This window comes from Coturnix japonica, chromosome 4, assembly GCF_054131305.1.
Source record: "Coturnix japonica strain WE chromosome 4, WE-NBRP24, whole genome shotgun sequence".
In the NCBI taxonomy this organism is placed as follows: Eukaryota; Metazoa; Chordata; class Aves; order Galliformes; family Phasianidae; genus Coturnix; species Coturnix japonica.
This window is the reverse complement of record NC_140666.1, coordinates 68,379,500-68,402,771: the sequence shown is the minus strand read 5'-3', so window position 1 is coordinate 68,402,771 and position 23,272 is coordinate 68,379,500. Positions and strand designations below refer to the sequence as shown.

The 23,272-nt window shown below is 37.3% G+C and overlaps 1 protein-coding gene across 22 annotated transcripts in view; it reads right to left on the bottom strand.

The window, feature by feature from the left end:
- Positions 1 to 560: 560 nt before the first annotated feature.
- FRYL (FRY like transcription coactivator) overlaps positions 561 to 23,272 on the bottom strand; it is a 139,044-nt gene continuing 116,332 nt past the window's right edge. For 15 of the 22 annotated variants that reach the window (XM_085547204.1, XM_085547208.1, XM_085547205.1 and 12 more), the window contains 14 exons: positions 23,060 to 23,221; positions 22,697 to 22,771; positions 22,076 to 22,252; positions 19,565 to 19,768; positions 18,564 to 18,731; positions 15,258 to 15,511; positions 14,103 to 14,310; positions 13,008 to 13,157; positions 11,222 to 11,320; positions 7,919 to 7,987; positions 5,268 to 5,285; positions 4,243 to 4,353; positions 3,035 to 3,231; positions 561 to 2,666 (listed from right to left, as the gene is read on the bottom strand). In XM_085547204.1, the coding sequence (XP_085403330.1) occupies positions 2,408 to 2,666; positions 3,035 to 3,231; positions 4,243 to 4,353; positions 5,268 to 5,285; positions 7,919 to 7,987; positions 11,222 to 11,320; positions 13,008 to 13,157; positions 14,103 to 14,310; positions 15,258 to 15,511; positions 18,564 to 18,731; positions 19,565 to 19,768; positions 22,076 to 22,252; positions 22,697 to 22,771; positions 23,060 to 23,221 (2,151 nt within the window). In that variant the 3' untranslated portion in view covers positions 561 to 2,407. Of the gene's footprint in view, positions 2,667 to 3,034; positions 3,232 to 4,242; positions 4,354 to 5,267; positions 5,286 to 7,918; positions 7,988 to 11,221; positions 11,321 to 11,772; positions 12,063 to 13,007; positions 13,158 to 14,102; positions 14,311 to 15,257; positions 15,512 to 18,563; positions 18,732 to 19,564; positions 19,769 to 22,075; positions 22,253 to 22,696; positions 22,772 to 23,059; positions 23,222 to 23,272 lie in introns of those variants that run through there. The other 7 variants (XM_085547213.1, XM_085547199.1, XM_085547200.1 and 4 more) reach the window with 4 other exon arrangements.

Sequence of the window (23,272 nt, the reverse complement as noted above, 5' to 3'; positions counted from 1 at the left end):
AAAGATGTCAGACGTTGTGCCAGGTTTCAGACAGCCTTCAGCACTACAGCTGGGCTTGGCATGCTGCTGGTGCTGTGTAACAATGAGTCATTTGGGAAGTGGCAGCCAGCAAAAAGAGCAGTGCTTGGTATGGCCTGATGCCCTCAGGAGGAAGGGCTGTGAGCAGCCAGGAGTGAAGGATGGGGCTCTGTAAGACAGGACGGGTGGCGTGGTCGAGGTCTGGAGGTGGTTCTTAAACCACAGTAAAAGAAGCAGCATGCAGATGTTAAGAATACCCAACCATTGAGGTACTGTGATCTATGTTCCACATGGCGGGTCTCAGTTCCCACCAGTGCAGCGAGGAAGATGTGTAGCTGAGGAACTCTATGCAGACGTTGAGCTTTGAGGAGTCTCACAGATTCTCTTTATGTTCTCAGAAGATTCCTGGGGAAATGCATGGACCAGACACAAGGGAAATAAACAGGAATATGGGGCTCCCATTGTTCTGCAGTCAGCATTTAGCTTAAGAACTTAAATGCTCCAAAAAACCAAGAACTTCTGGCTTGTAAAACTACGCAAGGTGACAGATACAATGTCTTTTATTTTTACAAAACAAAAAAAAAGCTGGTAAAAGATGATGTAAATAAAAGTGTAATGCGCCACTAAATAGAACTACGTATCCCCCTGTAAATACTTATTAAATAATTAAGAACACCAGCTACAGTACCACAAAACCACCAAAATAATTCAATTTTATCAGGGTCAGGAGAAAAAAAATACAGTGATTATGGATGTGCCTTGACCGGTTACAGAGCTTGTTAGGATAACAGAACTACTGTCAGCAGCCCAACAGTGTGTGCACAGTGCCTTCAGTTAATGCGCTTCAGTACAATTAATTACATTTCTAGTGGGGTCAAATTCCCCCATAAAGGCAGAGCTAAGAATTGCAACTCTACATTCTAAACTCTGGAATTAGAGCCCATTAGAAAAAAAATCACAGTGGGTAAGAGATGTATATAAAAATAGCGGGTGTTCCTTTCAGATCACAGGAATCGGGGGACTACATTCTTTTCTTCTTCTTTTTTTTTTTTTTTCCATTTTATTTTATTTTTTTACAAAATGCTGTTGGTTCCAACAGAATCCAGTTGGTTGGATGCTACAGACTTTGACGCTGAACTTAGAAGAATATTGCCTGTTTGCATGGTTGTGTTGGCAGTCCTGTTGTCTGTATAGTCCCAATTCCTTAGGCTTCACTTGAGCCACGTATGTGCATTCAGACTTTGTTTGAACCCTGCAGGCTACTCAGGCTGCAAGTTGTGTACGTGACTACCCATAGTGAGAAGTCCCCTTCCCCTCAGCTTTATACACCTAATGTCTTAACAGTGCATTGCACAAATTTACAAGAAAAATACTGGTTTTGCACTATACAGTTTCTAGAATATATACAGAATAAAATAAGTTAACTTCTAATGAGAATTGCTGATGGGCAGCATATATCTTTAATATACATTTTAAAGTCTCTGCAGGCAGCTACTTTTTGGTTAGTTGTTATCAATATTTGTAACATAAGCACTGATCAGAGAACTGAGCAGCATTCCAATAAAGTTAACAGATATATTATTTCTTTTAGAAACGCTGGGAAATCCCAGTTTAAAATATTATTAAATGTCCTAACATTTACACGCTATGAGGATTAGATCTAATAAAATAAAATTTCTTCAAAAATAATCTTGCAGCTCTTATAAGCATGCTCTGAGACCTCATTTAACAATCATCCACACCTCCAAAAAACAACTGTCACGTAGCCATACATACCAACAACTCACACACATCGCTTCCTCGTTACGGACAACAAAATAAAACGCTGAGAAGTCAATGGTTTTTGCAGTCAGAAGCCATCCTGCTCATATTCAACCGCACGCTCTCCATGATGCTGCAAAGTGTCTCATTAGGTATCAGCTGATGATTATTATCTACTGCTGCTGGAAAGCCAGGGGGGCCTTGCAGGTCTTCAGCCAAAACAAACCAGCCTTGATTTTAGCCTCATCCCACCTGCAGTGCTGATTCAACATTTAGAGGCTGTTACTGCAAACACCGCGTGTAGTTCTGTTACAACAGAAAATAATGCATATGTATGCATTGCATTTAAGCCCTTTTCCTTTCATGTAGGTTTTATACATATGTTTAATTAAAAAAATACTACTGCCACACAGCTACTGTGTAGGAAGAGTAGTTAAGTAAGATGTTAACCTCAGTGTTCAGATTTTTTACTTTGAAGAAATAAGTTCTTGCTTTGATGAAACTGGGTCATTCGTCAGGATTGCTGGAGAGTTTCTTTTCTGTGTTGTTTATTGTTTGTTTAAATGAAAGGTGCTCAGTAATAGTCCGAAGCATTTTCAGTATCAGTTCTCTTCTAAACGACAGCTGTTCAGAATCCAGTGCTCACAAGACTGACTCCGGGTTTGATTTTCCCTAGAAGGTGATAGGATTGCACCATGCGTAGAGACTCTCGAATTTCTAGATTAAGTTCCATTAGCTTTGAGCTGGCCTCAGACATATCCTGGTTGGAGCCCACTACTGCAAAGCTCCCAGTCTGACCAAGTGTCTGATGGCGGAAATATATGTGCAGCAGCGTTTGGATTGGGTCATCTTCCGAACTGCCAAAGATGTCGTGGGGCCAAATGGATCTGTGGACAAACAATTTGTATTTAGGCATTAAAATAAATGAATAATAAATAGGTAAGCATTCTTAAAACAGGGATCTGAACAGAAGATATGGAAACGCAAGAGGAAGGATTTTTCTGCAGTCCTTAGAGTTAACAGCATGATTTTTCACAAAGCCTGATTCTAAAGAACAACAAGTATCACTACAGTTGCCTTTTTTAAAGCAAAACATTGCCAATGAGCATGCAATAATTAATCATCAGTGCTTGTCTTTTTCAGTAAGAGTATCCAGCAATAGCTGAAAAAATTGGGATATCGCCTATCCCCGTCTTTAAATTAATACGGCCCGTTAGCAAACTCTGTCCTGAAAGCAGAATCCTTATGCACTCACCTGAAAGCCTTGACCTGTGCTACAGCTGACACAAACTCCTTGCTTCTCAGGGCTTCAATGAGAGAGTGAATCGCCGTTTCTGTGCTAGCTTGGGAAGCTTCTGCAATTTCAATTTCTTCAATACCACTGTCAGACGCAGCCTCGGCCTCTTTCAGACAGCTCTCCAGAACAGCAAGTTCCTCAGACATGTTTATGACCTAAAAGAAATACATAAGTAAGCTTTTCTGGTTTAAATGTATTTTTAGCTCTATTAAGCTTCAGCTGATCAGGCACATAGATTCTTCCTTCTTGGTACAATCCTGAATATGACACAGAAAAAGCAATCCAACCGTTTGCTTCAGTTCCTTATACATACAGCCAGTTTTATGGCCCAGCTGACTTGAGAATTCAGTGATGCTGACCTTCTGTGACATTCTGCATACAAAACAAACTCACTTATTTGCAGCCCCTACAAAAATCTGGAGATCTCAGTGAGTAACATGTATAATTTTTTCCTAACCCAAAGACTTCCACTCCTCTTCTTTGTTTTCCTCTCCACTACATCAGGCAATACTTTTTTTCTTTTAAAATGCTACCTCTATTGCATTACAGTCCCGGTGGGAGAATATTGAGAAGACATTATTAGCAGCGTAACTCATTCAGATAAACTTGATTAAGATCACATACGTACCACGTGTGCACGGCTGAATGACGCATTTTGCTTCTAAAGTTAGTACACCTCAACATCAGCCACAAGACTTCTAACATGCATTACTAACTACACACAGGTTGGGACTAAGGTTGCAGTGAAACTGAATGGTGGCTGGCATGATGCAGTTATGTGATTGGTAGTCAGTCACTGTGTTCCCAACAGGAAGCACTGGGTTGATGGAAAGGGGCTTCATCACAGAACTCTGCTGGTGGAATTTGTTGTCGCTTGATTAGCATACACCAAGAGTGCTACTGAAATAGTCCTTGTTGCTGGACTCCCTGCATTCCTGTCTAAGAGCTTTCAAGCTGTACAAAAATCAACGCTGATAATTGCACATCTCAGAGAATTCCTGCAAGCCCTACTTAGATCTGTTATTAATGAGCTATCGAGGAGCTGGGTACCCTCCTGTGGTTTTTAAAAAGATGTCCTGCTGGAAAACACGTTACCAAAACGTATTCAAAGTGATTTGGCTTTAAAATGTCAACAGCAAGTAGCTAAATGGCATGATTTTCTTTACCTCTGCTTCTTTCTTGATCGTGTTTACTTGGCTGATAAGTTTGCAGTAGGCTTGGAACAGAAGCAGCAACTGGAAATGCAGCTTGTACAGCCTCCGACATAACTCCAGTTCCTACAAATGTAAACAGCGTCATTAGATTCACAGAGTGCGAAACATGCACATCCAATACAAGAAACAAATGACAACTTCAATGTAGGATGTGCAGAAAGTAAAAGAAGTTACTTGGTTACTGATGAAAAAGCCAAAAAGATTTGCAAGCTAATGCAGCGAGAAGCTAATGAAAAGCAAGTGAAAGCTTCATTCAGTTCTATATTTATGGGTAGACTCTGTCACACAGGTTAAGAGTTCACATTTTAAAAAGAAGTCACATTTCCAAATGGTAGGAAAAAAAAATGATTCAAAATGCATTTTAAAATGTCATGTTCCCAGACAGAATATCAGAGACTGTTTACTCGTATTGTTCATACTTCACTGCTTTGAATTCAAAAACTAATACAAAAGAACGCCGTGGTTGGTAAGTACACTGTCTTTCATAACCACTAATATAAACATGTAAATATAGTATATAACCTGGTCTTTAGCTTATAACTGCCTGATTGAATAAGAGGAAAATAATTCCATTCTTGAATGTAAGAATAATGCTTCCTTTGTGAAAGGCAGCTGAAAACACCACAGTGTAATCTTAAAGAAATGAAACAGCAGCATTAACTTGTGCACTGTCTTGTTTCAATGTTTATGCTTCCAAAACTACCTGAGGTGCAGGCAGTGCTAATGCTGTTTAACATAAAGACATAAGAGCTAATTCTAAGGGAATAATCTTCTATAAGGTTCTACTTACTACAGGATTCTGTTATCTACAAAGAACCAACATTTCACTGGGTTAGATGACGCAGAAATGAAGCACACAGCATTTTTGTAACAGTCTATGACAAGACACCACTATGTCACAAATGGATGAGACAAATGGAGACCAGCTCGTTGACTGGCATGGTTAAATATTCGATAAATCAAGAACCATCACTTACTGCTAGAATTTCCATTTGCTAAGCAAGAAGATGAGCAGGTCACAAAAATACAAAGAAAGAAAAAGATCAAGAATTAGTGCAGGAAATCATTTTAATTAGGGTAAAAGATGTCCCAGGTAAAATGGAGAATGAAATACAAGTAACATGCTCCAAATATACCCTGAATGGAAAAAAAAATTAACAGGTTGAAGTTGAATTACTACATACTTGCTCTTGTAATGGCCGATATAATACAGCGAATTTATTGTCCCACAACATGAGTACATGAGTAACATGCTTCACCTTAGAGCCCCGCCTGGTCTTTATATATTAGAAACCTCTGGGCTTTGTAAACACTGTGCTGATGACATTTAAGCCATATTCAATGGGCATGTGTGTATGAAGATGGAATCAGCACCTGATCATAACAGGCAGAAGCAGTTAATAGTTATTAAGTACACAACTAATTACTAGGTGCGTAATAAATTATGCACTGCGTGCTTAATGGACTGTAAACACTGTGTGGTTTTGTATTGTACTTGGTGCTATTATTCACATAGCACAATCATATAAGCAAAAGTTTCCGATGCACTGAACATCTCGAGCTGCTCCAGTTGAGAAGAATTATTCCAATGGGGCAGAGATTCAGATTTTGAGAAATGGCAGTCAATTTATTTAAGAATTAGTCATTAAGTCCCGGTGTTCTTTAAGCCAGCTCTTGTCATTGCTACAAGCCATAAATATCCCTCCCCCAATCATACTTCAGTGGTTATTCTAAAAATTAAAGAGAGGTTTTGCTTTAAGAATGGCTTTAAGTTGCTTCAGACTAACACATAGCACTTGTCTGCTTGGCAAAACAATCTTGATTTCCCTTCTGGTCTTGTACAAACAGTGTAGCCTGAGTCTAGATGCATTCTTTCAGGCTTGCATGTAAGTACCAATAGCAAAAGCTCAGTAATTGTATTTATTTGCACGTCTGCTGGTAATGCATGAGCCAGAGCAGAATTCATCTCACTATGCCTTATCTGTATCGATCACAGTGCTTAGAATTGGTAAGAAATGGAAGCAGCCCTGCAGCTTTGTGTTTCTGCACATTGTCTTCTTTCACAAGACAATACTCAGGTCTTTTTAGCATTAACTGGTTGACTGGGTAGAATTAGCAGTCCTACACTCCACTCACTTTTAGAAAGTGATTTTCTGTGATATCTCCATTCCATCAAGCTACTATGTAAGCTTCTGTGAGTAAATACGTAACTTAGGTAAATTGCGTAAGTTTATGAAGTAAAATAATAAGATTCAGCATCCTCAATGGATATTACGCCTTAAAATGATTTTAACTGAGCCTGCGGTGCAAGGAACACACATACACACACAAAGCTTCCAGCCTGCTCTGTAAGCTGGAACTGAAACAACAACCAGAGCAGGTCTCCACAAACAATCATCGACAACTGGCCACACAGCACCTGTTCTGAGGCTGTCTACAAACACAGCTGAAATGGAGAGGAACAAATAAGACTGCCTTGCTCTGACTGGTGCATTTAATATTAAAATAGTAATATTTGCTTTCATGGTAATGTCTTAACAGTTTCTTAGTGTACATAAAGCAACATTTCAGAAATGGACTGAAATACACAGACTCTGCTTTTTACATCAATACATGGAACATTTAGTGTGCTGTAGTACTATGTTGTTACTCAGTGCCAGTCACTACATGAAGATGTGAACCAAGCATGAAACATACCAGACATTGTGCTTATAGGCAAAGCAAAAAGCCTCCCAAGTGGTAGCCAGTGTGTGAATAGCTATAGTTTGCTTTAGCCACATTAAATGTCTTTAAAATATTCAACCTCAATGCGGTAATACAAACACATTTTGGTACTCTAAAAAATTCATATACATTTTGTGACTGGACTTAAATTTCATATAAAGAATATAAGAGAATAAATGTAAACTAAGGAAGAAACAGTTCGCACGCACAGTAGAAATTTCTGTTGCTAAACACCACATTTTCAGCAGCAGAAACATCACCAAGTATATCAAGAATAAGAGTTCCAACTGAACAGAAGTCCTAGCACACTTTAGGAAAAGCTATCACTCACTATAGCTATTAGTAATAGTAAACAGAGACACTGTCATGCAAACACATATGGAATATCAAACTGATCTTAATAGGATACTTCACCTTGTTATTAGAGGACGGTTTGACAAAAGAGTTTCATTATATTTTTGCCATTCTGCTCTACTGTTCCATCCCACCCCAATGATGGCTCCGAAAAGGTCATACATATTTATATAGCACTGATTATATTGAATTCAGTAGAGAATTTTGGCCAGACAGTTTATCTGAGCATACAAGCAGAATGCTGATCTTTCTTCTTCTAGAAACAGCTGCAGAAAAGTAGACGTACTGGTACAAAGATGGTATCTAGTCTGTTTATTGACTCAGTGTTATTAAGCCTCGAAACCAGGACTGGTTGCCAGCTTTTATTAAAAAAAGCCCATTTTATGAGACCACTGCTTCATAAGAAACTGAGATTGCAGAAGATTGCGTGATAACTGAAATGAAAAGCTTTTCACGTGTTTCTAATCTCTCTTGAAAATACTGGAGTTTTTGTCCAACAGATCTGCTTTTAAATCTCATATCCAGAGACGTACAAATGAGATGTACCTACCTGAGCATCTGTGTTAGTGCCATGAATGCCATCATCGGTACCAAATGTCCTCTTGCAGTCAGCTAGCCACTGAAAAATAAATACAAGGTTAAACATCAGTTGAAGTACAGCAAACTGAAAACTGTGGTAAAACTGCTTAAGTGACCTCAGTAAATCTTTCATGTTATTAGACTATGTAAGAAATCGTGATATGAAATCATTTGTTTACCAGTGCTGTTTCCACTACTGATTTCTGTCATGAAGTACAGCTTTGCAGCTCTTATTGCATCCTTTCTGTTGTAAATTTCACGTAGCTGCTTCATTCTCCCAGATGGAGACAGCACACTTCAGTCCAAATACAAACATGACTGAATTTGGGTATTGTTACAGGGAGACATAAGGGGAGGAGGCAGAAAAATGACATTAATTAAATGAGTTTGTATTTTCTCTTTGCTTTCTGCACAAGGTTTACACCAATGTGATTTCTCAGCACTTCAAACCAGTCGCAGAAATTATGGAAGAAGAGCAAGTCTGTTTCACTTTAGCAACAGCAGTTGCTCCTGTGCAACAAGATGTACCTGCAGATTTACTGGGAGGAACAAAAAAATCCCAAATCCAGTGGGAATTCAGTATCACCTCTGGTTCATACGAGCCAGAGAGATGAAGCATTCTCATATTAGCCCATGCAAACACAGATTCCACCCTCTTCCATAAATACAGCACCATATTTAACTCCAGTTCCTATAGTGCATAAGTTATTATTTTCAGTGGGTAATCCCTTCTTTTAACCCTTAAAAAAGCAAAGACATTTTCAAGTATTAATATCAAGCATTTGTGAAATCAAATACACTCCTTTTGGATAACATGAGCCGTTGATCTCATCTACAGAACGCTCAGCATATTCCTCTGTACAGTGGAAACAGCAGCAAGCATGAGGTAATTTGGGCATTACTGAAATAGCAACACGTCATGTTGAGATGCAGAGTGCAGATTATCTTCAGAAATGAAGAACAGGCTCTGTACATCCAGGAAAGAATAATATATAGCATACCGAGTGCTTTATATCGTAAGTCTCACAGGAAGTCACCGTGACCTTTTTCTAACCTTTTATTCCGATGCAAGAAAAAGAAAAAGTGATTTCCCATCTGCTCAATTTAATAAAGGTTACTTAGTGAATTAACCAGGCCTGTGTGCTTATCAAGAGGAGAAATGGAATTCTCTAAACACTGTGGTGTCAGCTCCAATTAGTGACATGGATACCGACATACACAGCAAATCTAATTTTTCTTTTTATCTGACAGCATTCATCGGTAATAATGGAATAGGTTTGCACTGCAGCAAGCAGCAACAAAAACTGGAAGCTAGCAGCTGTTTTCACAAGCTCTCCTTTTAACATTTCTTTAAATCTTAAACCAGTTTGAACAAAGGGCATACCTAGAACTTTATGGAATACATCTAACATGTTTTATATTCATGTGTCTGATTCAGTATCTCGGTCCCTAATATGTAAGTGAAGTCACAAGCAGCTTCCTTGCAAGAGAACAGAATAGTAGCTCCAAAAGGTTGAGAAAATTAATTATAACTTTTGCAAAGAACATATGTTCAGCACTGCAGAAAGGCCTAAACCTTCTCTTTGAGAACAGCAACAGATTCTGTGATAAAATACTCGTATGTTTTCTCTACAATTTGCTTTTCCCAAGGTATCTCCTACAAAGATGTGGGTGAAAAATCTAAGACAGGGAAGTTTGTGATTGTCATTGGTGACAGTGTAGGTTGGTTTGCCAGATGACCCCTAAAACAGACATCCCTCAAAAGTCATACAGTACATGATACCTTTTCTGTCTTCTCTCAGTGCACAGTTCCAAGTAATTGCAACCCTGTTTTGAATTTGATTTACATGAATGGGAATGCTAATACTGTACGTAGCACTGATAGTGACAAACAGCATCTCTTTATTAGGGTAAATTTTGAGTGACAATTTTTTGTTGTATTTTGTTCAGTGGGGTAGAGAAAACGAATGAAATTTATCCGAAATAAAATTAAGTCTACTTATATTGTGCAATGCACACAAAAATGGAGGACTGAGACCTGAAGAAATACATCTCCTTCCTTAGTACCACTTCATTCTCTTTATGAATTATTAAAGAAAAGTAAAAGCTGTCAAGATGCTCCCAGTTATTTCACAGTTCCATTGATCCATAGAAACCTTTTTCCTGCTCCAGTCATTCACAAATGCTGTGGCAGAAGACAAGCTGACCACAGAAATGCCACCAGACAACCTTCTGACAGCTTCACTACAGGAAAAAAAACCAACACTCTTTGACTGTGATGTAACAAAATGAGACCACCAAACTGATATCCAAAGTGATATAATAATGCAAACAAGCTCATAATATCCAGCATGGATTTATGTCTATATGACAAGTCACAGGAAAACTAGCTAAAAATGAGCTAAGCAAGTTCTTAGCCATTTGAAAGGGATACAATTTTATAAACCAAACAATGCTGTATCTTATTGCTATGACAAACTGTGGACTAAATGAGGAGTATGTATGATTTTGGGAGGGTTACTACTCAAAGCATATCCACACACCTCCGCACCTCGCTACTCTGCCTCAATCTTCTTGTCTGACCCTGTGGAAAATCAGTTATTCTTTCTGTGCCCCTGTTTTGCTCTCTAAAATGAAGAATAAAATACACAGTTTTCTTACAGTGCTGATGATAGCATTATGCATTGGAGATTGCCATACATTAAATAATATATCCAATAAGGTAATGCTGGTCATTAGATGAGTGCTTTGTTTCTGATTAAGACTAAACGACAAGATGTATTTTATTGCATTAGACCCCATGAATTAATTCCCAAACAAATTGTTATTGGCTACACAGCAGGACAAAAAATTCAGCGTCGTCTTCTGCAGAAATACCGGTTTGCATCCTAAAAATAGTTTATTTACATGGTGTGCTTCAGCCTTAGCTTTGAGGAAACTTCATTTCCACCAACAAGTGGATGGCTATTCTAGTAAACAGATCAGCTGTCAGCAAACTGTGCAAGGCAGACGGCCATCGTTTCTTAATAAACTCACTGCAACTGAGAAGCAGGGAAACTTGTCCTGCAAAGTACAGCTCTGCCAAGATACCATAGCTTGAATTCTGGCTCTGTTTTGCATCACTCAAATTTGCCTGTGTTGCCTCAGCCACTGCCCGACTGGCTGTTGGCATCAGTAATACATTCCTTCAACATATGTTTAACTTTCCCAAGGATCATTTTCTCTCTACAGGAAAAACCTCATATATTTGATTTGAAATACAAAACACACTCACCTGTTCTGCAGCCTCTCTTTTGACATTATAGGTATCCAGATGTTCTTGGAGTTCTAGAACACTGAACTTCAATGTTTCCAGCAGGCCACAAGACAATAGCTGAAAGATAAAAACAGTCAGGTAGTATCCAACCATAATTCACAAAGCCCACTATATTAGTGGATAATAGTGAAAATTAATCTGATATACGAGTAGGTCCACTTCCATTATATTATTTGGGATGAGAAGATTTATCCGTACAATTATATTTGTCAGTGTAACAACACCAGTATGTATATGTGCATGAATGCACACGTACTGGTACGTTTGCATATACTGCTATATATGCATACATTCTTTTATGCAAAGCATCATATATATAGATACATACATATATAAACCTATGTATATTTACACACTCCTGCTGTTCTAATATGCACTGGTATAGCTCTTATTAGGGCTTCCTGTCCAAAATAAATCTCCTTTTTCTGATTAATTTATACTGCTTTTTAAGTGACGTAAGTTAAACAAAAACCATTATACACGGTTCCCTTGAAACACAGTGTCCATACCATGCCTTTTTAGCTCCCATATTCCAAAGCAGAAGCAAAAGAGCAGAGATGCCCCTCAGCAACAACGGAAAAAGCAGGTCAGGAGAAGAGCCTCATACTGGGTCAGGCCAAAGTCCAATCCATCTCAGTTTCCCATCTGATATGGCCCAAGGAAAGGTAGAACAGGACAAGTACATGGACATCTATTTGCTTTTTTGCTCCTGAACGCACTCTTAGTCTCTGTCAGTGTGTTGCTTCGCATATGAAAAACCTATTCAGGGGCATTTCTTTCATGAATCTTTTGTTGTTTTCTGAAAGCATGAACACTAATTGTAAAAAGTATGGAGTTTCACACGTTGATTATATATCAACACAAAGGATCACCTCTCTTTTGTCCTGTACCCTTTGTAAGTCACTACTAGCTTAATTCAAATCTCTTTAATGTCAAATAAGACAAAAATGCAACAATTCCTCTTTCTTTATCATGATAATGAATTTTTTTGTACCATTAACAGATTATTGCTCAAAAAGCTGAAAAATCTTAGTTTGCATTCTCATGTTTTATATGGAAGCCATTCCACGCATCCCATAATCCCTGTTGCTTCTCTTGGAACTGTTTCCAGTTCAACTGTATATTCTTTGCAAGCAGCGGACCAGAACTACCCACAGAGTTTACAACACGGGTCTACTGAATATATGTACATTAGCTTAATGATGCATCCATTTGCTTTAGTTTTTTTAATGCATGATAGACTAAATACACAGACAATAAATAATTGTACAACGCAAAGATGGGAGGCGGCCTTCCTTTTTCTTCAGGTCTTTATCCAAGGACTACAGAATAAATATGAACAAGTGAGGAAGTTAAAGAACAGCAAGGGAATCTAAGTGATAACTGATAAGTTCACTCACTGTTAAAACTGGAGGGCTTTTTAATTTCTTTTTTTCTGGACAAAATGCATTTCATACTTGTGTTTTCAAGTGATTACGATTTGAAATGGTCACCTCACACTTTAAATCCTTCTTGATTTCATTTATAATAAAGCTTTTTTTTAAACACCTCGTAGTTATTTAGGTAACATTTCAATTAGTGACACGAGCACAATCTTTGACATTAACACTTCTTTTCTTTTTGAAACCTTTGAAAGCCTTCCACAAGCACTGCTGCTATTTTCCAAGTGTTTAATCATTTGGTATCTTACATAAAAATGTGTAAGTAAACTTCTATTTCAGCATTAAATGTAAAAGATTTTTACCGTTTCTGCATCCACAAAGACTGTTGGGCATTCTGAACATAACATCATCACTTCCAGTGAACTCTTAAACTTCTTTCCAATGCGCTGTAGACTTTCTCCAAGAAAGCTGACCGAGTCATTTGTTATAGCTACAAACTTCCTTTGAATGGTCTAGAAAGCAAACAAGGAGAAAAAAATTGTATTTCCAAATCCCTCCATCGCGGTAGCATGGTAGGGTAAAAAAATAAAAGATCCTTCCTCAGAGAAGCTTATTACGGCATATTTAACAGCAGGCAAAATTGGCTTTGGAGAAATAAGAAAGGGTTGGAGTCAGAAGGTCTTGGTTTGTAATACTGCATCTGCTATTAGCTCACTTGGAACATTGCCTTTAAATAAAATGGAATAATTATACCCCTCATATCCCATATGAAGTTGCCAAGAATAATATATGTCTACATGGTACTGCTTAGAAAACACAAAGAACAAATTCCTTAAATACAGGGCAGAGGGAGCTAGAAAAATTAGGCCACAGGAATACCATGCTGGATGCCACATCTGTGAGGGAAATATAACTTCAGAAACACTTGAAACTTCCATCTTTAACAGATCTCCTTGTGCTTCAATTAAGAAGAAAAAAACCCACAATTTCTCACAAGACAAATGAAAGATAATTTCATTAGTGTTCTTCATGCTGCAAACCCATCATAATGAAATCCATAGAAATCCCAGGAGGAAATCATTCATTCTGTAATCAGCACAGGGCTTGGGTGATGTTCAGGGAGAACAACAAAAAAGAATAAAAAAAAGCACAACCTGAACTAAAGGCTTACAAGAAATACCAAATAGCAATTTCCCCCCCTTCCACTGAGCAGGATCTCTATCTCAGAGACAATGGATGTAGATATCCAATGGAAAAGTAGTGAATGAACATATACCATTCTCTTATTGACGCAACTTTTGTTTTGTTTTGTGATATGGGGTTCTTTTGGTCTGCTTTTGATTTGCTTTCTAAAGCTTTTTGCTACCATGATCCTACAGCTACATAGGGAAAGAATAATTTTAAAAGCAGGAGGAATGGATTTCAGACTAACAGCTAAGTTCCGGCAATTCACTGACCTGAAACAATCTTGAGAAGACATGAAATGTATAGACAGCACATGAACCATCTGTATCAGACAGCATCTGATTGACGTGGCAGCGCCAGGCTTCCTCTTCATCATCATACGCCACTGGTTGGAAAGCTGCCAATATGGCAGAAAGAAATGGTGAAGGAGGTGGGGAGGTTTGTACTTCTGGGAAACCATCCTGCTCTTCTTCATCTTGGCTGTGAACGACAGACAGAAGAAGTTAACTCCTAAGTCATCTTCAAGGAAAAACCTTTAATTTTGGTAATAAAACAATTAAGGATTGCGTTTTAAAAAATAATTTATTAATCAACTAAGCTCACTATGAACCTAAAAACCTCAATTTTTTTTCAACTTCAATATTAAAAAGTTGCTCACAACCTCATCTCCCAGGTTTACTGAACCACGCTGTTTCTGTGAACATCTACAAACTGTTATCTATAGCTTATAAATAGCTCTATACAGCGCTATAAATAAACACATATCACTTAGAAACTAACCTTTCTTTCGTGCCCTCTGTAACTGAATTAACATTCAACTCTTCCAATTTTTATTCATCTAAATATACATACAGCATCTATAAAAAATTCTAGCCTTCAATAGGAGAAAGGTTCATCTGGCAGCTCAATAATATCTTAAAACTGTCTTAAGTAGTATCAGTGAGATAGATGAGCAGATTGAGGTTGGAACAGTTCCATTTTTATGAGCAATCAATTTAATAGGCTTTTGTCTGAAGAGCATTCTGCAGTCATATTTTCCATTAGGCACTAGACATCCAATAAAGGTATCAAACTATCAATTAATCACTGTTACTAATTACAACCATTTAGTTGTGTTATTCATTGTAATACAGAAAATTTTAACAATTCTTTTATTCAAAATCCTCATCTTTTCCTGTACGTTGCATTCCCTGTACCAAAAAATACCTGTTTCTCTCTCCAGAGAGAAAAATTTCTCTCATCAGAAGCATCTAAAAGTAGTACTGAGCTGATTTGCTAAATAGGCATAAACCATTATTTCAGATATGAAAATATCATTTTAGATGCCTGTACTGTGGGATTAATAAAAGAAACTATGTCACAAGAAAGACTGCATTGGTTTATGTATTGATGTAATTTCTATTAGTTAGAACCAACATAAATCTGACCTAGACAAACCAGAGAAGTCAGCTTCTTCTTCTTCACATCTCTCATCCAGTTCTTTCAAAGCAAGAGTGACATCTTCTTCACAGATAGATTCACAATAGCTCTCTGGAGCTGCAGGCTCTGCCAGTTCTGGGGTCTCTTCTAACTCAAGAGGTTCATGACAGACCAGACAGTCTTGTTGTTCTTGTAGAAGATACGACCCAGTGTCTTCACTAGCAGTGCTGACCTGTTCATCCCTTACTGCTGAACTGCCTTCCTGTGAATCAGACATACCTTTATTACTTTCTTTATCAAAGCTTATACAATCTTATCAGCTTTTTATTATGGTAAAGTAACAGACAGATTTTTAAAAAAGCATTTACACAGGTTCATTTATACTTGAAACACTCAGCTCTCTGTATTGTTCACTTTTACTTGAGCAGAAGCAGGCAGCCTTTTTAATTCTTATAGCATGGCTAAGATGACTTCCAAAGGTTTAACTCTGAATCTCTGAATGAAGATGTTTGACCTCTGGCTTGTGCAAAGAGTTGATCATTACTCTCAGGTAGGTATTATGAGACTGACCCTTGCTCCCTTCTCTCTTCTTCCATTAGCACCGTTGTATTCATTAAAATCACTATATTGAATTTAGTTAATTTATGATTAACCCATTTAAAACCTTTTACTTGATTTTTTTTGTGAACTAAAAATAGGATCTTCCTGCTACCGCTTTTTCCTACAGGCAGCAATTATCACACATCATTAATATTTGTGACATTATGTGCTGTTTTACCTCCACTTGGCAGCCCAGGACCAGTCAACAAACTTTTGAGCAGCATCTAAGCATGCACATTATTTCACAGCTTTCATCATCCTAAACAAATCTTTGACAAGTAACTACTTACAGACATACGACAGACAATTCAGCTTTAAGGAGAACTACATCATTTTCTTTTGTGGTGGCTCTAATGTTCTCTCACCTTAACTGTGGTATTTCTACATGTGACACTGCTGCCCTTCGGCACAGCTAGTGACCTTGCTTCTAATGCCTCTTTTGCACAGTTTGAATCTGGAACTTTATGGCACAAAGGAGCCATAAATTACAAACTGAAACGTGGAATGCTTTGTCCTTTTTGCAGAGATATGTTATTACTGGGAATTTATCAATGACATTTAAACAAATTAGCTACTTAACTCTTTAGCATCCCATTAGTTTTTATTTTCTCCTGGGGAATCTGGCACCTTAAAAATGTGAGACTTAAATTTTTAAAAGACATCTAAAAAATACAATTATCCTACTTGAAAATTCAAGGAAACAACGGGCTTAAAAGTTCATTGTGAAGGACTACAAACAAAGAGTACTGGCAAAAAAGCCCGTTTATACAACACCAAACATGAAACATAATGCTACCACATTCAGTTTTAACACTAATTTATCAGAAAATAGAAATACAGACTGTGTTAGCTAACTATGCACTCTGAAGTAAATACATGGTGCTACTTTTACATGGGAAAGTGCAATGAACTCTTCAGTTACAGACCTCTGTCTTGATTGATACATAGAGAATTCCGCACTGAGGCCATATATCTCTTCCTGATAATTTATTTATGAAACACACTGACTTTAACTTCACTGGCAATGAATTCTTTCCATTTACAGATGAAGAAAAATCTCATCCACTTACCAGCTGTTGTTTCTGATAAAGAAACATCTTTGCTGGGTGGTGGTTAGTAGTGAAATTATTTTATAGCCCAACGTAAACATACCCATTAATTTAAATGCTTTGAATAATTATACTAAAACATTGCAACTTATTTCTATGATTACTTGCATGTAACTTATAAGAAATGTAGTGATCCCATAAAGGGAGCTGTAGAAGAACAAGCCCAAATATAAAAACAGTCTTAGGAACAGAAATGAACTATAGCTCAGAATGTACCACGGGCAAACAACACCGAAAAGTTCTATTGCAGTGAATGTGATTCTGAAAGAAATCCAGCTTTTATATCACTTTTCCCTTTCCTGAAGGAATTATTTCAGGTCTTAAAATAATGCATATCTGTCCTATATTAGAAAAAAAATCATGCAGATTAAGAGTTCTTCACCACTCAAAACTCTACTGGAACAAAACTGCAGTAGTAGATAAGCAGATGAAACACTAACAGCATAATAACCTGACGGCAACCTGAGCACAGGCACACTAAAACTTTGAGACAATTTAAGTCAAGTGCTCAAGTGCTTTCATAAATTAATAAATACATAAAATGAAGAAAAATGCCTCATTAATCCTAGTGGCAAAATATGAAAAAAGCAGGAAACGGCTTTACAGAAGTCAATTTTACATATTTAGAAGGCGAGGGTTTTACCACAGGATCACAGTCACTCACGCTTCCCCTCCATTATATTCAAAACATGTATTTTGTTGTTTCGGTTACTTTAATTAAACTAAGTGGTGGTTCACTCTTTTAAAAGAGTGATTTTCTAGGTAGCAAACACATGTGGTATACAGCCTTTGTTCAAAAAAACTGGAAATTATGTCTAAACCAAGTCAGCTGAAGACTCATTAAATGCCAACTGTTCGCTGGTTATTTAAAGATATGGAGTGATAGCTAAGATTGTCGGTCCCATTGATGATTTTAACTGAAGTCATACAGAGTCTACCTAAAAACAAGCCACTTCAAATTCAAGAAAAAAGAACCCAGAGTTTTTACCCATAACTGCTAAATACCGAAACAGAGGAGTTTTATGAGTTTTGCTATTTTAAATCATTCAAAAGATTTTAAAAACATCAAAAAAACTGAAGTACTCACAGATTTGCAGGCAGCCATTAGCTTGAAATCTGTCTCACTCCACAAAGGCCTTTCCAAAAAAGTACACCACTAGCATCTGTGGTCCTTTTTAAAGGATTATTTAATTGAACCAACTGCTAACACAGCTGGCCTGAGGTTTTATTCCCACATAGCACCAATCACATTAACCCAAAGAAAGCAAACAAAGGAAATAAAGTATTTGAAAGAAAATTTCGCTCAAGAAGGATTTCATCCATATCAAGGAAAAGCGTCTTAAATATTAGCCTATTTTCATTCGGCACCATGAAATGTTCATGATCAGCTCTTCCGTAATATTTTTAACCTGTGGTAAGATCCCTGAGTGCATCACACGTACTTTTCATTCTGAGAGAACCTTTTGTAAGAACATTCCAACAGGTTAGAAATATTAAAAGCGAATCAAACAACCAGTGTAACAGATGAAAAAAGAAAGCAAAAGTTGCTGCTGAACACTAGAAGGAGCCCAGATCAGCCATGCACCAGCCCACATTTCTCCCCACCTCAGGCAGCTGGTTGCTAGAGTTATCTAGAGACGCCTCCAAACTTGGGGTCTCAGTTCTGATTTGGAGCACCTCTTCCGTTCCCACACTGCTAGTGGAATCTTGAGACTGAAGTGATAAGCCAGCGTGATCTGATATTGTTTCATCTATGGCAGAATCACTGTTTATCTGAAAGAGAAAACAAAAAAGTAAAATTCTTCAGTGTATCAAATAGGAAAAAACACATTAGTTTTAAAATAATCTGTTTCAGAGCGATTAGCTGTTTGAATTTTGCACAAAATGAACAGCTCTACACAAAAAAATCACATGCCTCACACGCGTTTCTGTAACATTTATCTTCAAACAGAAGTAGGCAAGTTATCCTTGAGATCCTGAAAATAATTCCCTTTTTTCCTCTGAATAGTTTTTGGTCGGGGGAAAAATGCTATGCAAAGCACTGAACAGCAGATCTCTTTGTTATGGGAAATGTTAATACAAACTTTGCCACAAGTGTGAAAATGGGAATGCTATCTCCGCTGCTCCCTTTCCCCCAGATCACTTTTTTTTCTTTATCAGTTACTGTAATGTACAGAGACTTCTGAATCGCCTACAAATGATCTTACACAAGCTTCAAAAGGCAGAGTCACATTAGTAATTTCAATAGTCAAACACAATTTAGGCTACTCTGGGATCATTTACTGCTCTTGTTTTCATTTAATATTTTGAATTTCTTTGAAGCTAGGAATCCACAAACACTTTACAAGTAACGCATGTGATTTTACACTTATATCTGAACAACAGCAGTAAGTATAAAGGCATTTAAAACATCAAAGTTGTACAAGAACTATGAATCTATTTTGTACCACTAGCAAAGTAACTCCCTTCATGAAGTTACTGTGACAGAGTAGCATAGGCAGTTCAGTTTTATCCAAGGCATCTGCTCCTCTGGATGAGAAGTGTGAGCCATACTTAGTAGGTAAAAGCTTAAGTTCTCAGATACTTTTTACAAATAAATGACTAACCATCTGTGAGCGAGACAGTATCTGACTTGCAGTCAGTGCTGCTTCTTCTTCTGAAGACTCATCAGTATCTTCCTGGTTTGTCAGGTTCAGGCTGGGTGTGCTACCAGAGTACTGGCATTCTTGAAGAGATGGTGTGTCTCCTTTGTCGATACTGTCAAGAGAGCGCCTACGAACACCCCAGTTGAAGTTGTCCATGCTTTCACCCTGTAATAAAAAAAGTTTGCACACATACATGTATGAATGTTAATGTATTATAATTAATGTACAGATGCCACATAGACGACACAAGTATTAAATGCATTATGAACAGAGTTTCAATCAGCCCTTTAATTTTATTGGAAGTTTAAACACCTTGCTAAAAGATGTTTGCAGAGAAATTAAAATATATGGCACAAGAAGCAGAATTCTTTTGTTTATATTCTCGGGAAGTAACTCAATCTATAATCTATACTATATCAGTATCCATTTTATGTATCTGACTAGAAAGTACAAACACACCACAGACAACAACAGATGAACAAGCCAGGACACCAGGCTGCAACTTACCTGCAGCTCCTGGTTAGCAAAAAGGAAAACACATACAATTAGAAAGAACGAGGACGAACACTTAAAGATACTCTAGAACCAGGGAAAAATGTTTTATTACATAAGATTTGCAAACAGTAAAAGACTGATTCAAGCTCTGGAAAAAAAGCTTTAGTCAAAAAGCTAGTACTTAAAAAAAAAATTATCTTTCTAATGGGAAACTCATTAAAAATAAACTGATGACAAAACACCAAAACCAGCATGCTTATGATACATTTGCTCTAGCGTAACATGTAAAGCAACAAACATTAGATGAAGTCTTTTAACTAACACACATGAATCTGAAGTGACCACATTCAACTGACAAAGCATCATCAACATTAGTTATACTCAAGCTGCAGAAAAACAGATGTCTTCATTAACTATTTTATCAGTTACTTTACATCGATTTTATGAGAAGTACCCTGAACATCAACAACCAGATCCTTCCCGTTTTCATATTTATAAGCTGGGATATACTTAGATTGCAAATGTCCAACAAACTACTAAATGAAGCCCAGATCTTAAAACACTGTAATTTTTAAAAGTTCACAAGTACAATAATTGTCTTTGATTTTCTCAAGCATTTTGTCAACCTTCAACAACACAACCAATAATATGGAAAACCTGATCAGTTCACTACAGCCAGTTCGTAAAACACCATATCCAGCCCCATGTGTGCAATACGGTGTTCCAAAATTGCTCTAACCGCACACCTTTTATCATGACAAGAGATCAATATACTGTGAGTAACCACAGTAAGATGAGCATTTTCTAGCCACTTTCTCTCCTGCTGCTCAGTTTGCACCCCAAAAGGTACAAAAAACATTATGTCAAAGCAAAACAATCTCAACAACAATAAAGTATTACTTCTGTGAGGAGAAGCACTTAAGTTTCATGAGCGAAGAACATTCTGTTTTGCAATAAAAATTTGGGCAAAAAAAGTGGGCATCTCTTATATCAAGCGCACAACTTGTTACAAGCTTATATGTTTTTTTTTTTCCCTTTTTTTTTTTTTTTTTTAATGATAGCAGTAAATGTTGCTTACAGGCATGTAATGAGAAAGTTAAAGATTGGCATAGTCTGGCAAAGTTTCAGTTCCTGGTATCTGACCTGTAAAGCCCCATCTACTACTGAGCCTTAATGATTTTAATCTATTTAACTAGCATTCAATGTACGAAACTGCATCTCTACAGTGTGTGGTCAAACATATGCAATACATCGTAATGAGTCTACATGTCTCCTAGAAGATGCAAATATTGGCTTGAAGTGAAGCAAGTTTAAGAAAGTGAGATAAAACTAAAGTATAAAGGGAAAAAGCCCAAGATTTTTTGAAAAGGGCTGGGTAAAATCAGGAGAAAGAGAACAATTTTAGCATTTATACAGACTGATATCTCAGTAGTCCGTTGACTCCTGACCTGCAAGAGTCATCAACACTAATTCACTACTTTGTATAGTACAAAAGTACTGGAAGAATCTATAAAACATTCCATTTCTTCTCTACTTCTCCCCAGTCCTTTCAGCCATACTTTTAAAATTCAACAAATTCCTAGTCTCAAGCCTCTTATACTTATCCCCAAATAAATAACACTTTGTTTTACCTGTCCTCTCTCTCTCTCTCTTTTTTTTTTTTTTTTTGACAGGGAGAAGTAGAAACGTAATTGCAATAAACCAGGTATAATGTGAAAGTCGGAATGCAAGCAACTATGATGTCATTTCCCCTCTCCCTTGACAAAGAACCCCTTCCCCTACAGTTTGCAACAACATTATACTGCAAAGTTTAAGACACAAATTTCTTTATCGTGCAAGTTAAATTCAATCACATTATAAACTCTTCCCAATCTGATTAGGTAAAAGAGCTGCCAGTTCCTTAGACTTGCACCAACACAGCTGAATTTTTAGAACATTCTCAAAAGGAAATATACAGAAGAAATCCCAAGGTCTCACCTCTGCATCTTCCAATTCAACATCTAAAAAGTCAAAGTCTTTAAAAACTCCAAACTGTTGTTCGCTGGTATTGTCTTCTACAGCCACCTCCTCCTCTTGAATCGCTTCTTCTGTTGTTGAAATAAGACTGGTTTGTTGATCTCCAACTTCCAAGTCTTCATTAGAGGAAAACACAACCTGAAGATATGGGTAAGAATAGAAACAAAACCTTTCAACTTCTGTAACACCAGAAGTGATCCACCCTGCTTCACACAGTTTAATAGCAACAGCAGTATTGAGTGTGCCTGTGTAATCATTGTACTGAGGCACGTGCAACACGCAAGTTGTTTTAAGACTAGCTGGACTTCCAACTCCATCTTTAAAGGAGAGATACTATTCTCTCAGTACTGTGAAAGCTATGACAGTCTGGACCTCTTGAAGAGTAACAGTAATTCATTGTTCATGATTCCATTTCTATTCTCTTTGCTTTTTATATTTTGATTTTCTATTTGATTTGTGAATTACTAAGCTGAAAAACCAGTTTCTAAAACCTTCCTTCATAATTTCACCAGTACCTGAAAGCCCAATAGCATTCTCATATCTGAAGCTTTAAAAGCGAACTAAAACACCGCCATTACTTACTGAAGGATTCTTGGGAAGACCGGATTCTGGACCACACAGAGAAAGCACATTCATGAGCTTCTCCCTGGTTCTTCTCTGAAAAAATAAACCAAATAATAATAATCACATAGCAAGGCATCTACCAGAAGTCCAACTAAAAATGTAAATGTCTGCATTTTTAACTATGACTATCTTACATGCTGACATCCTCTAGAAAGAGAAAGAATCTTATTCTCTTTACTTGTACCGGCTTCCACCTTATATTAGTTTATTACTTTGCCAATACGTAATGCAATTTCAAACTACATTTCAACAAATATTTTTATTACACATTCATAAACACTGTCCATGTTGCATATGTAAAGAGCTTGAGACACAATGTACCTGAGATAGCTGCGGTCTCTTCCAGCTGACAGGAACTAATGCATTTGAATTGGAGCCTGATGAAGTTGAAGAAGTGCTCCGGGTGACAGCAATGACTTTTGGCTTCCCATTTCTACCAGCAGCGCTGTGTTGATCACCGTATTTATTCCCAATAATTGGTGTCTACCAAAGACAACATGCACTTTCTTAAAATACAAATCTGTATTAACAGAG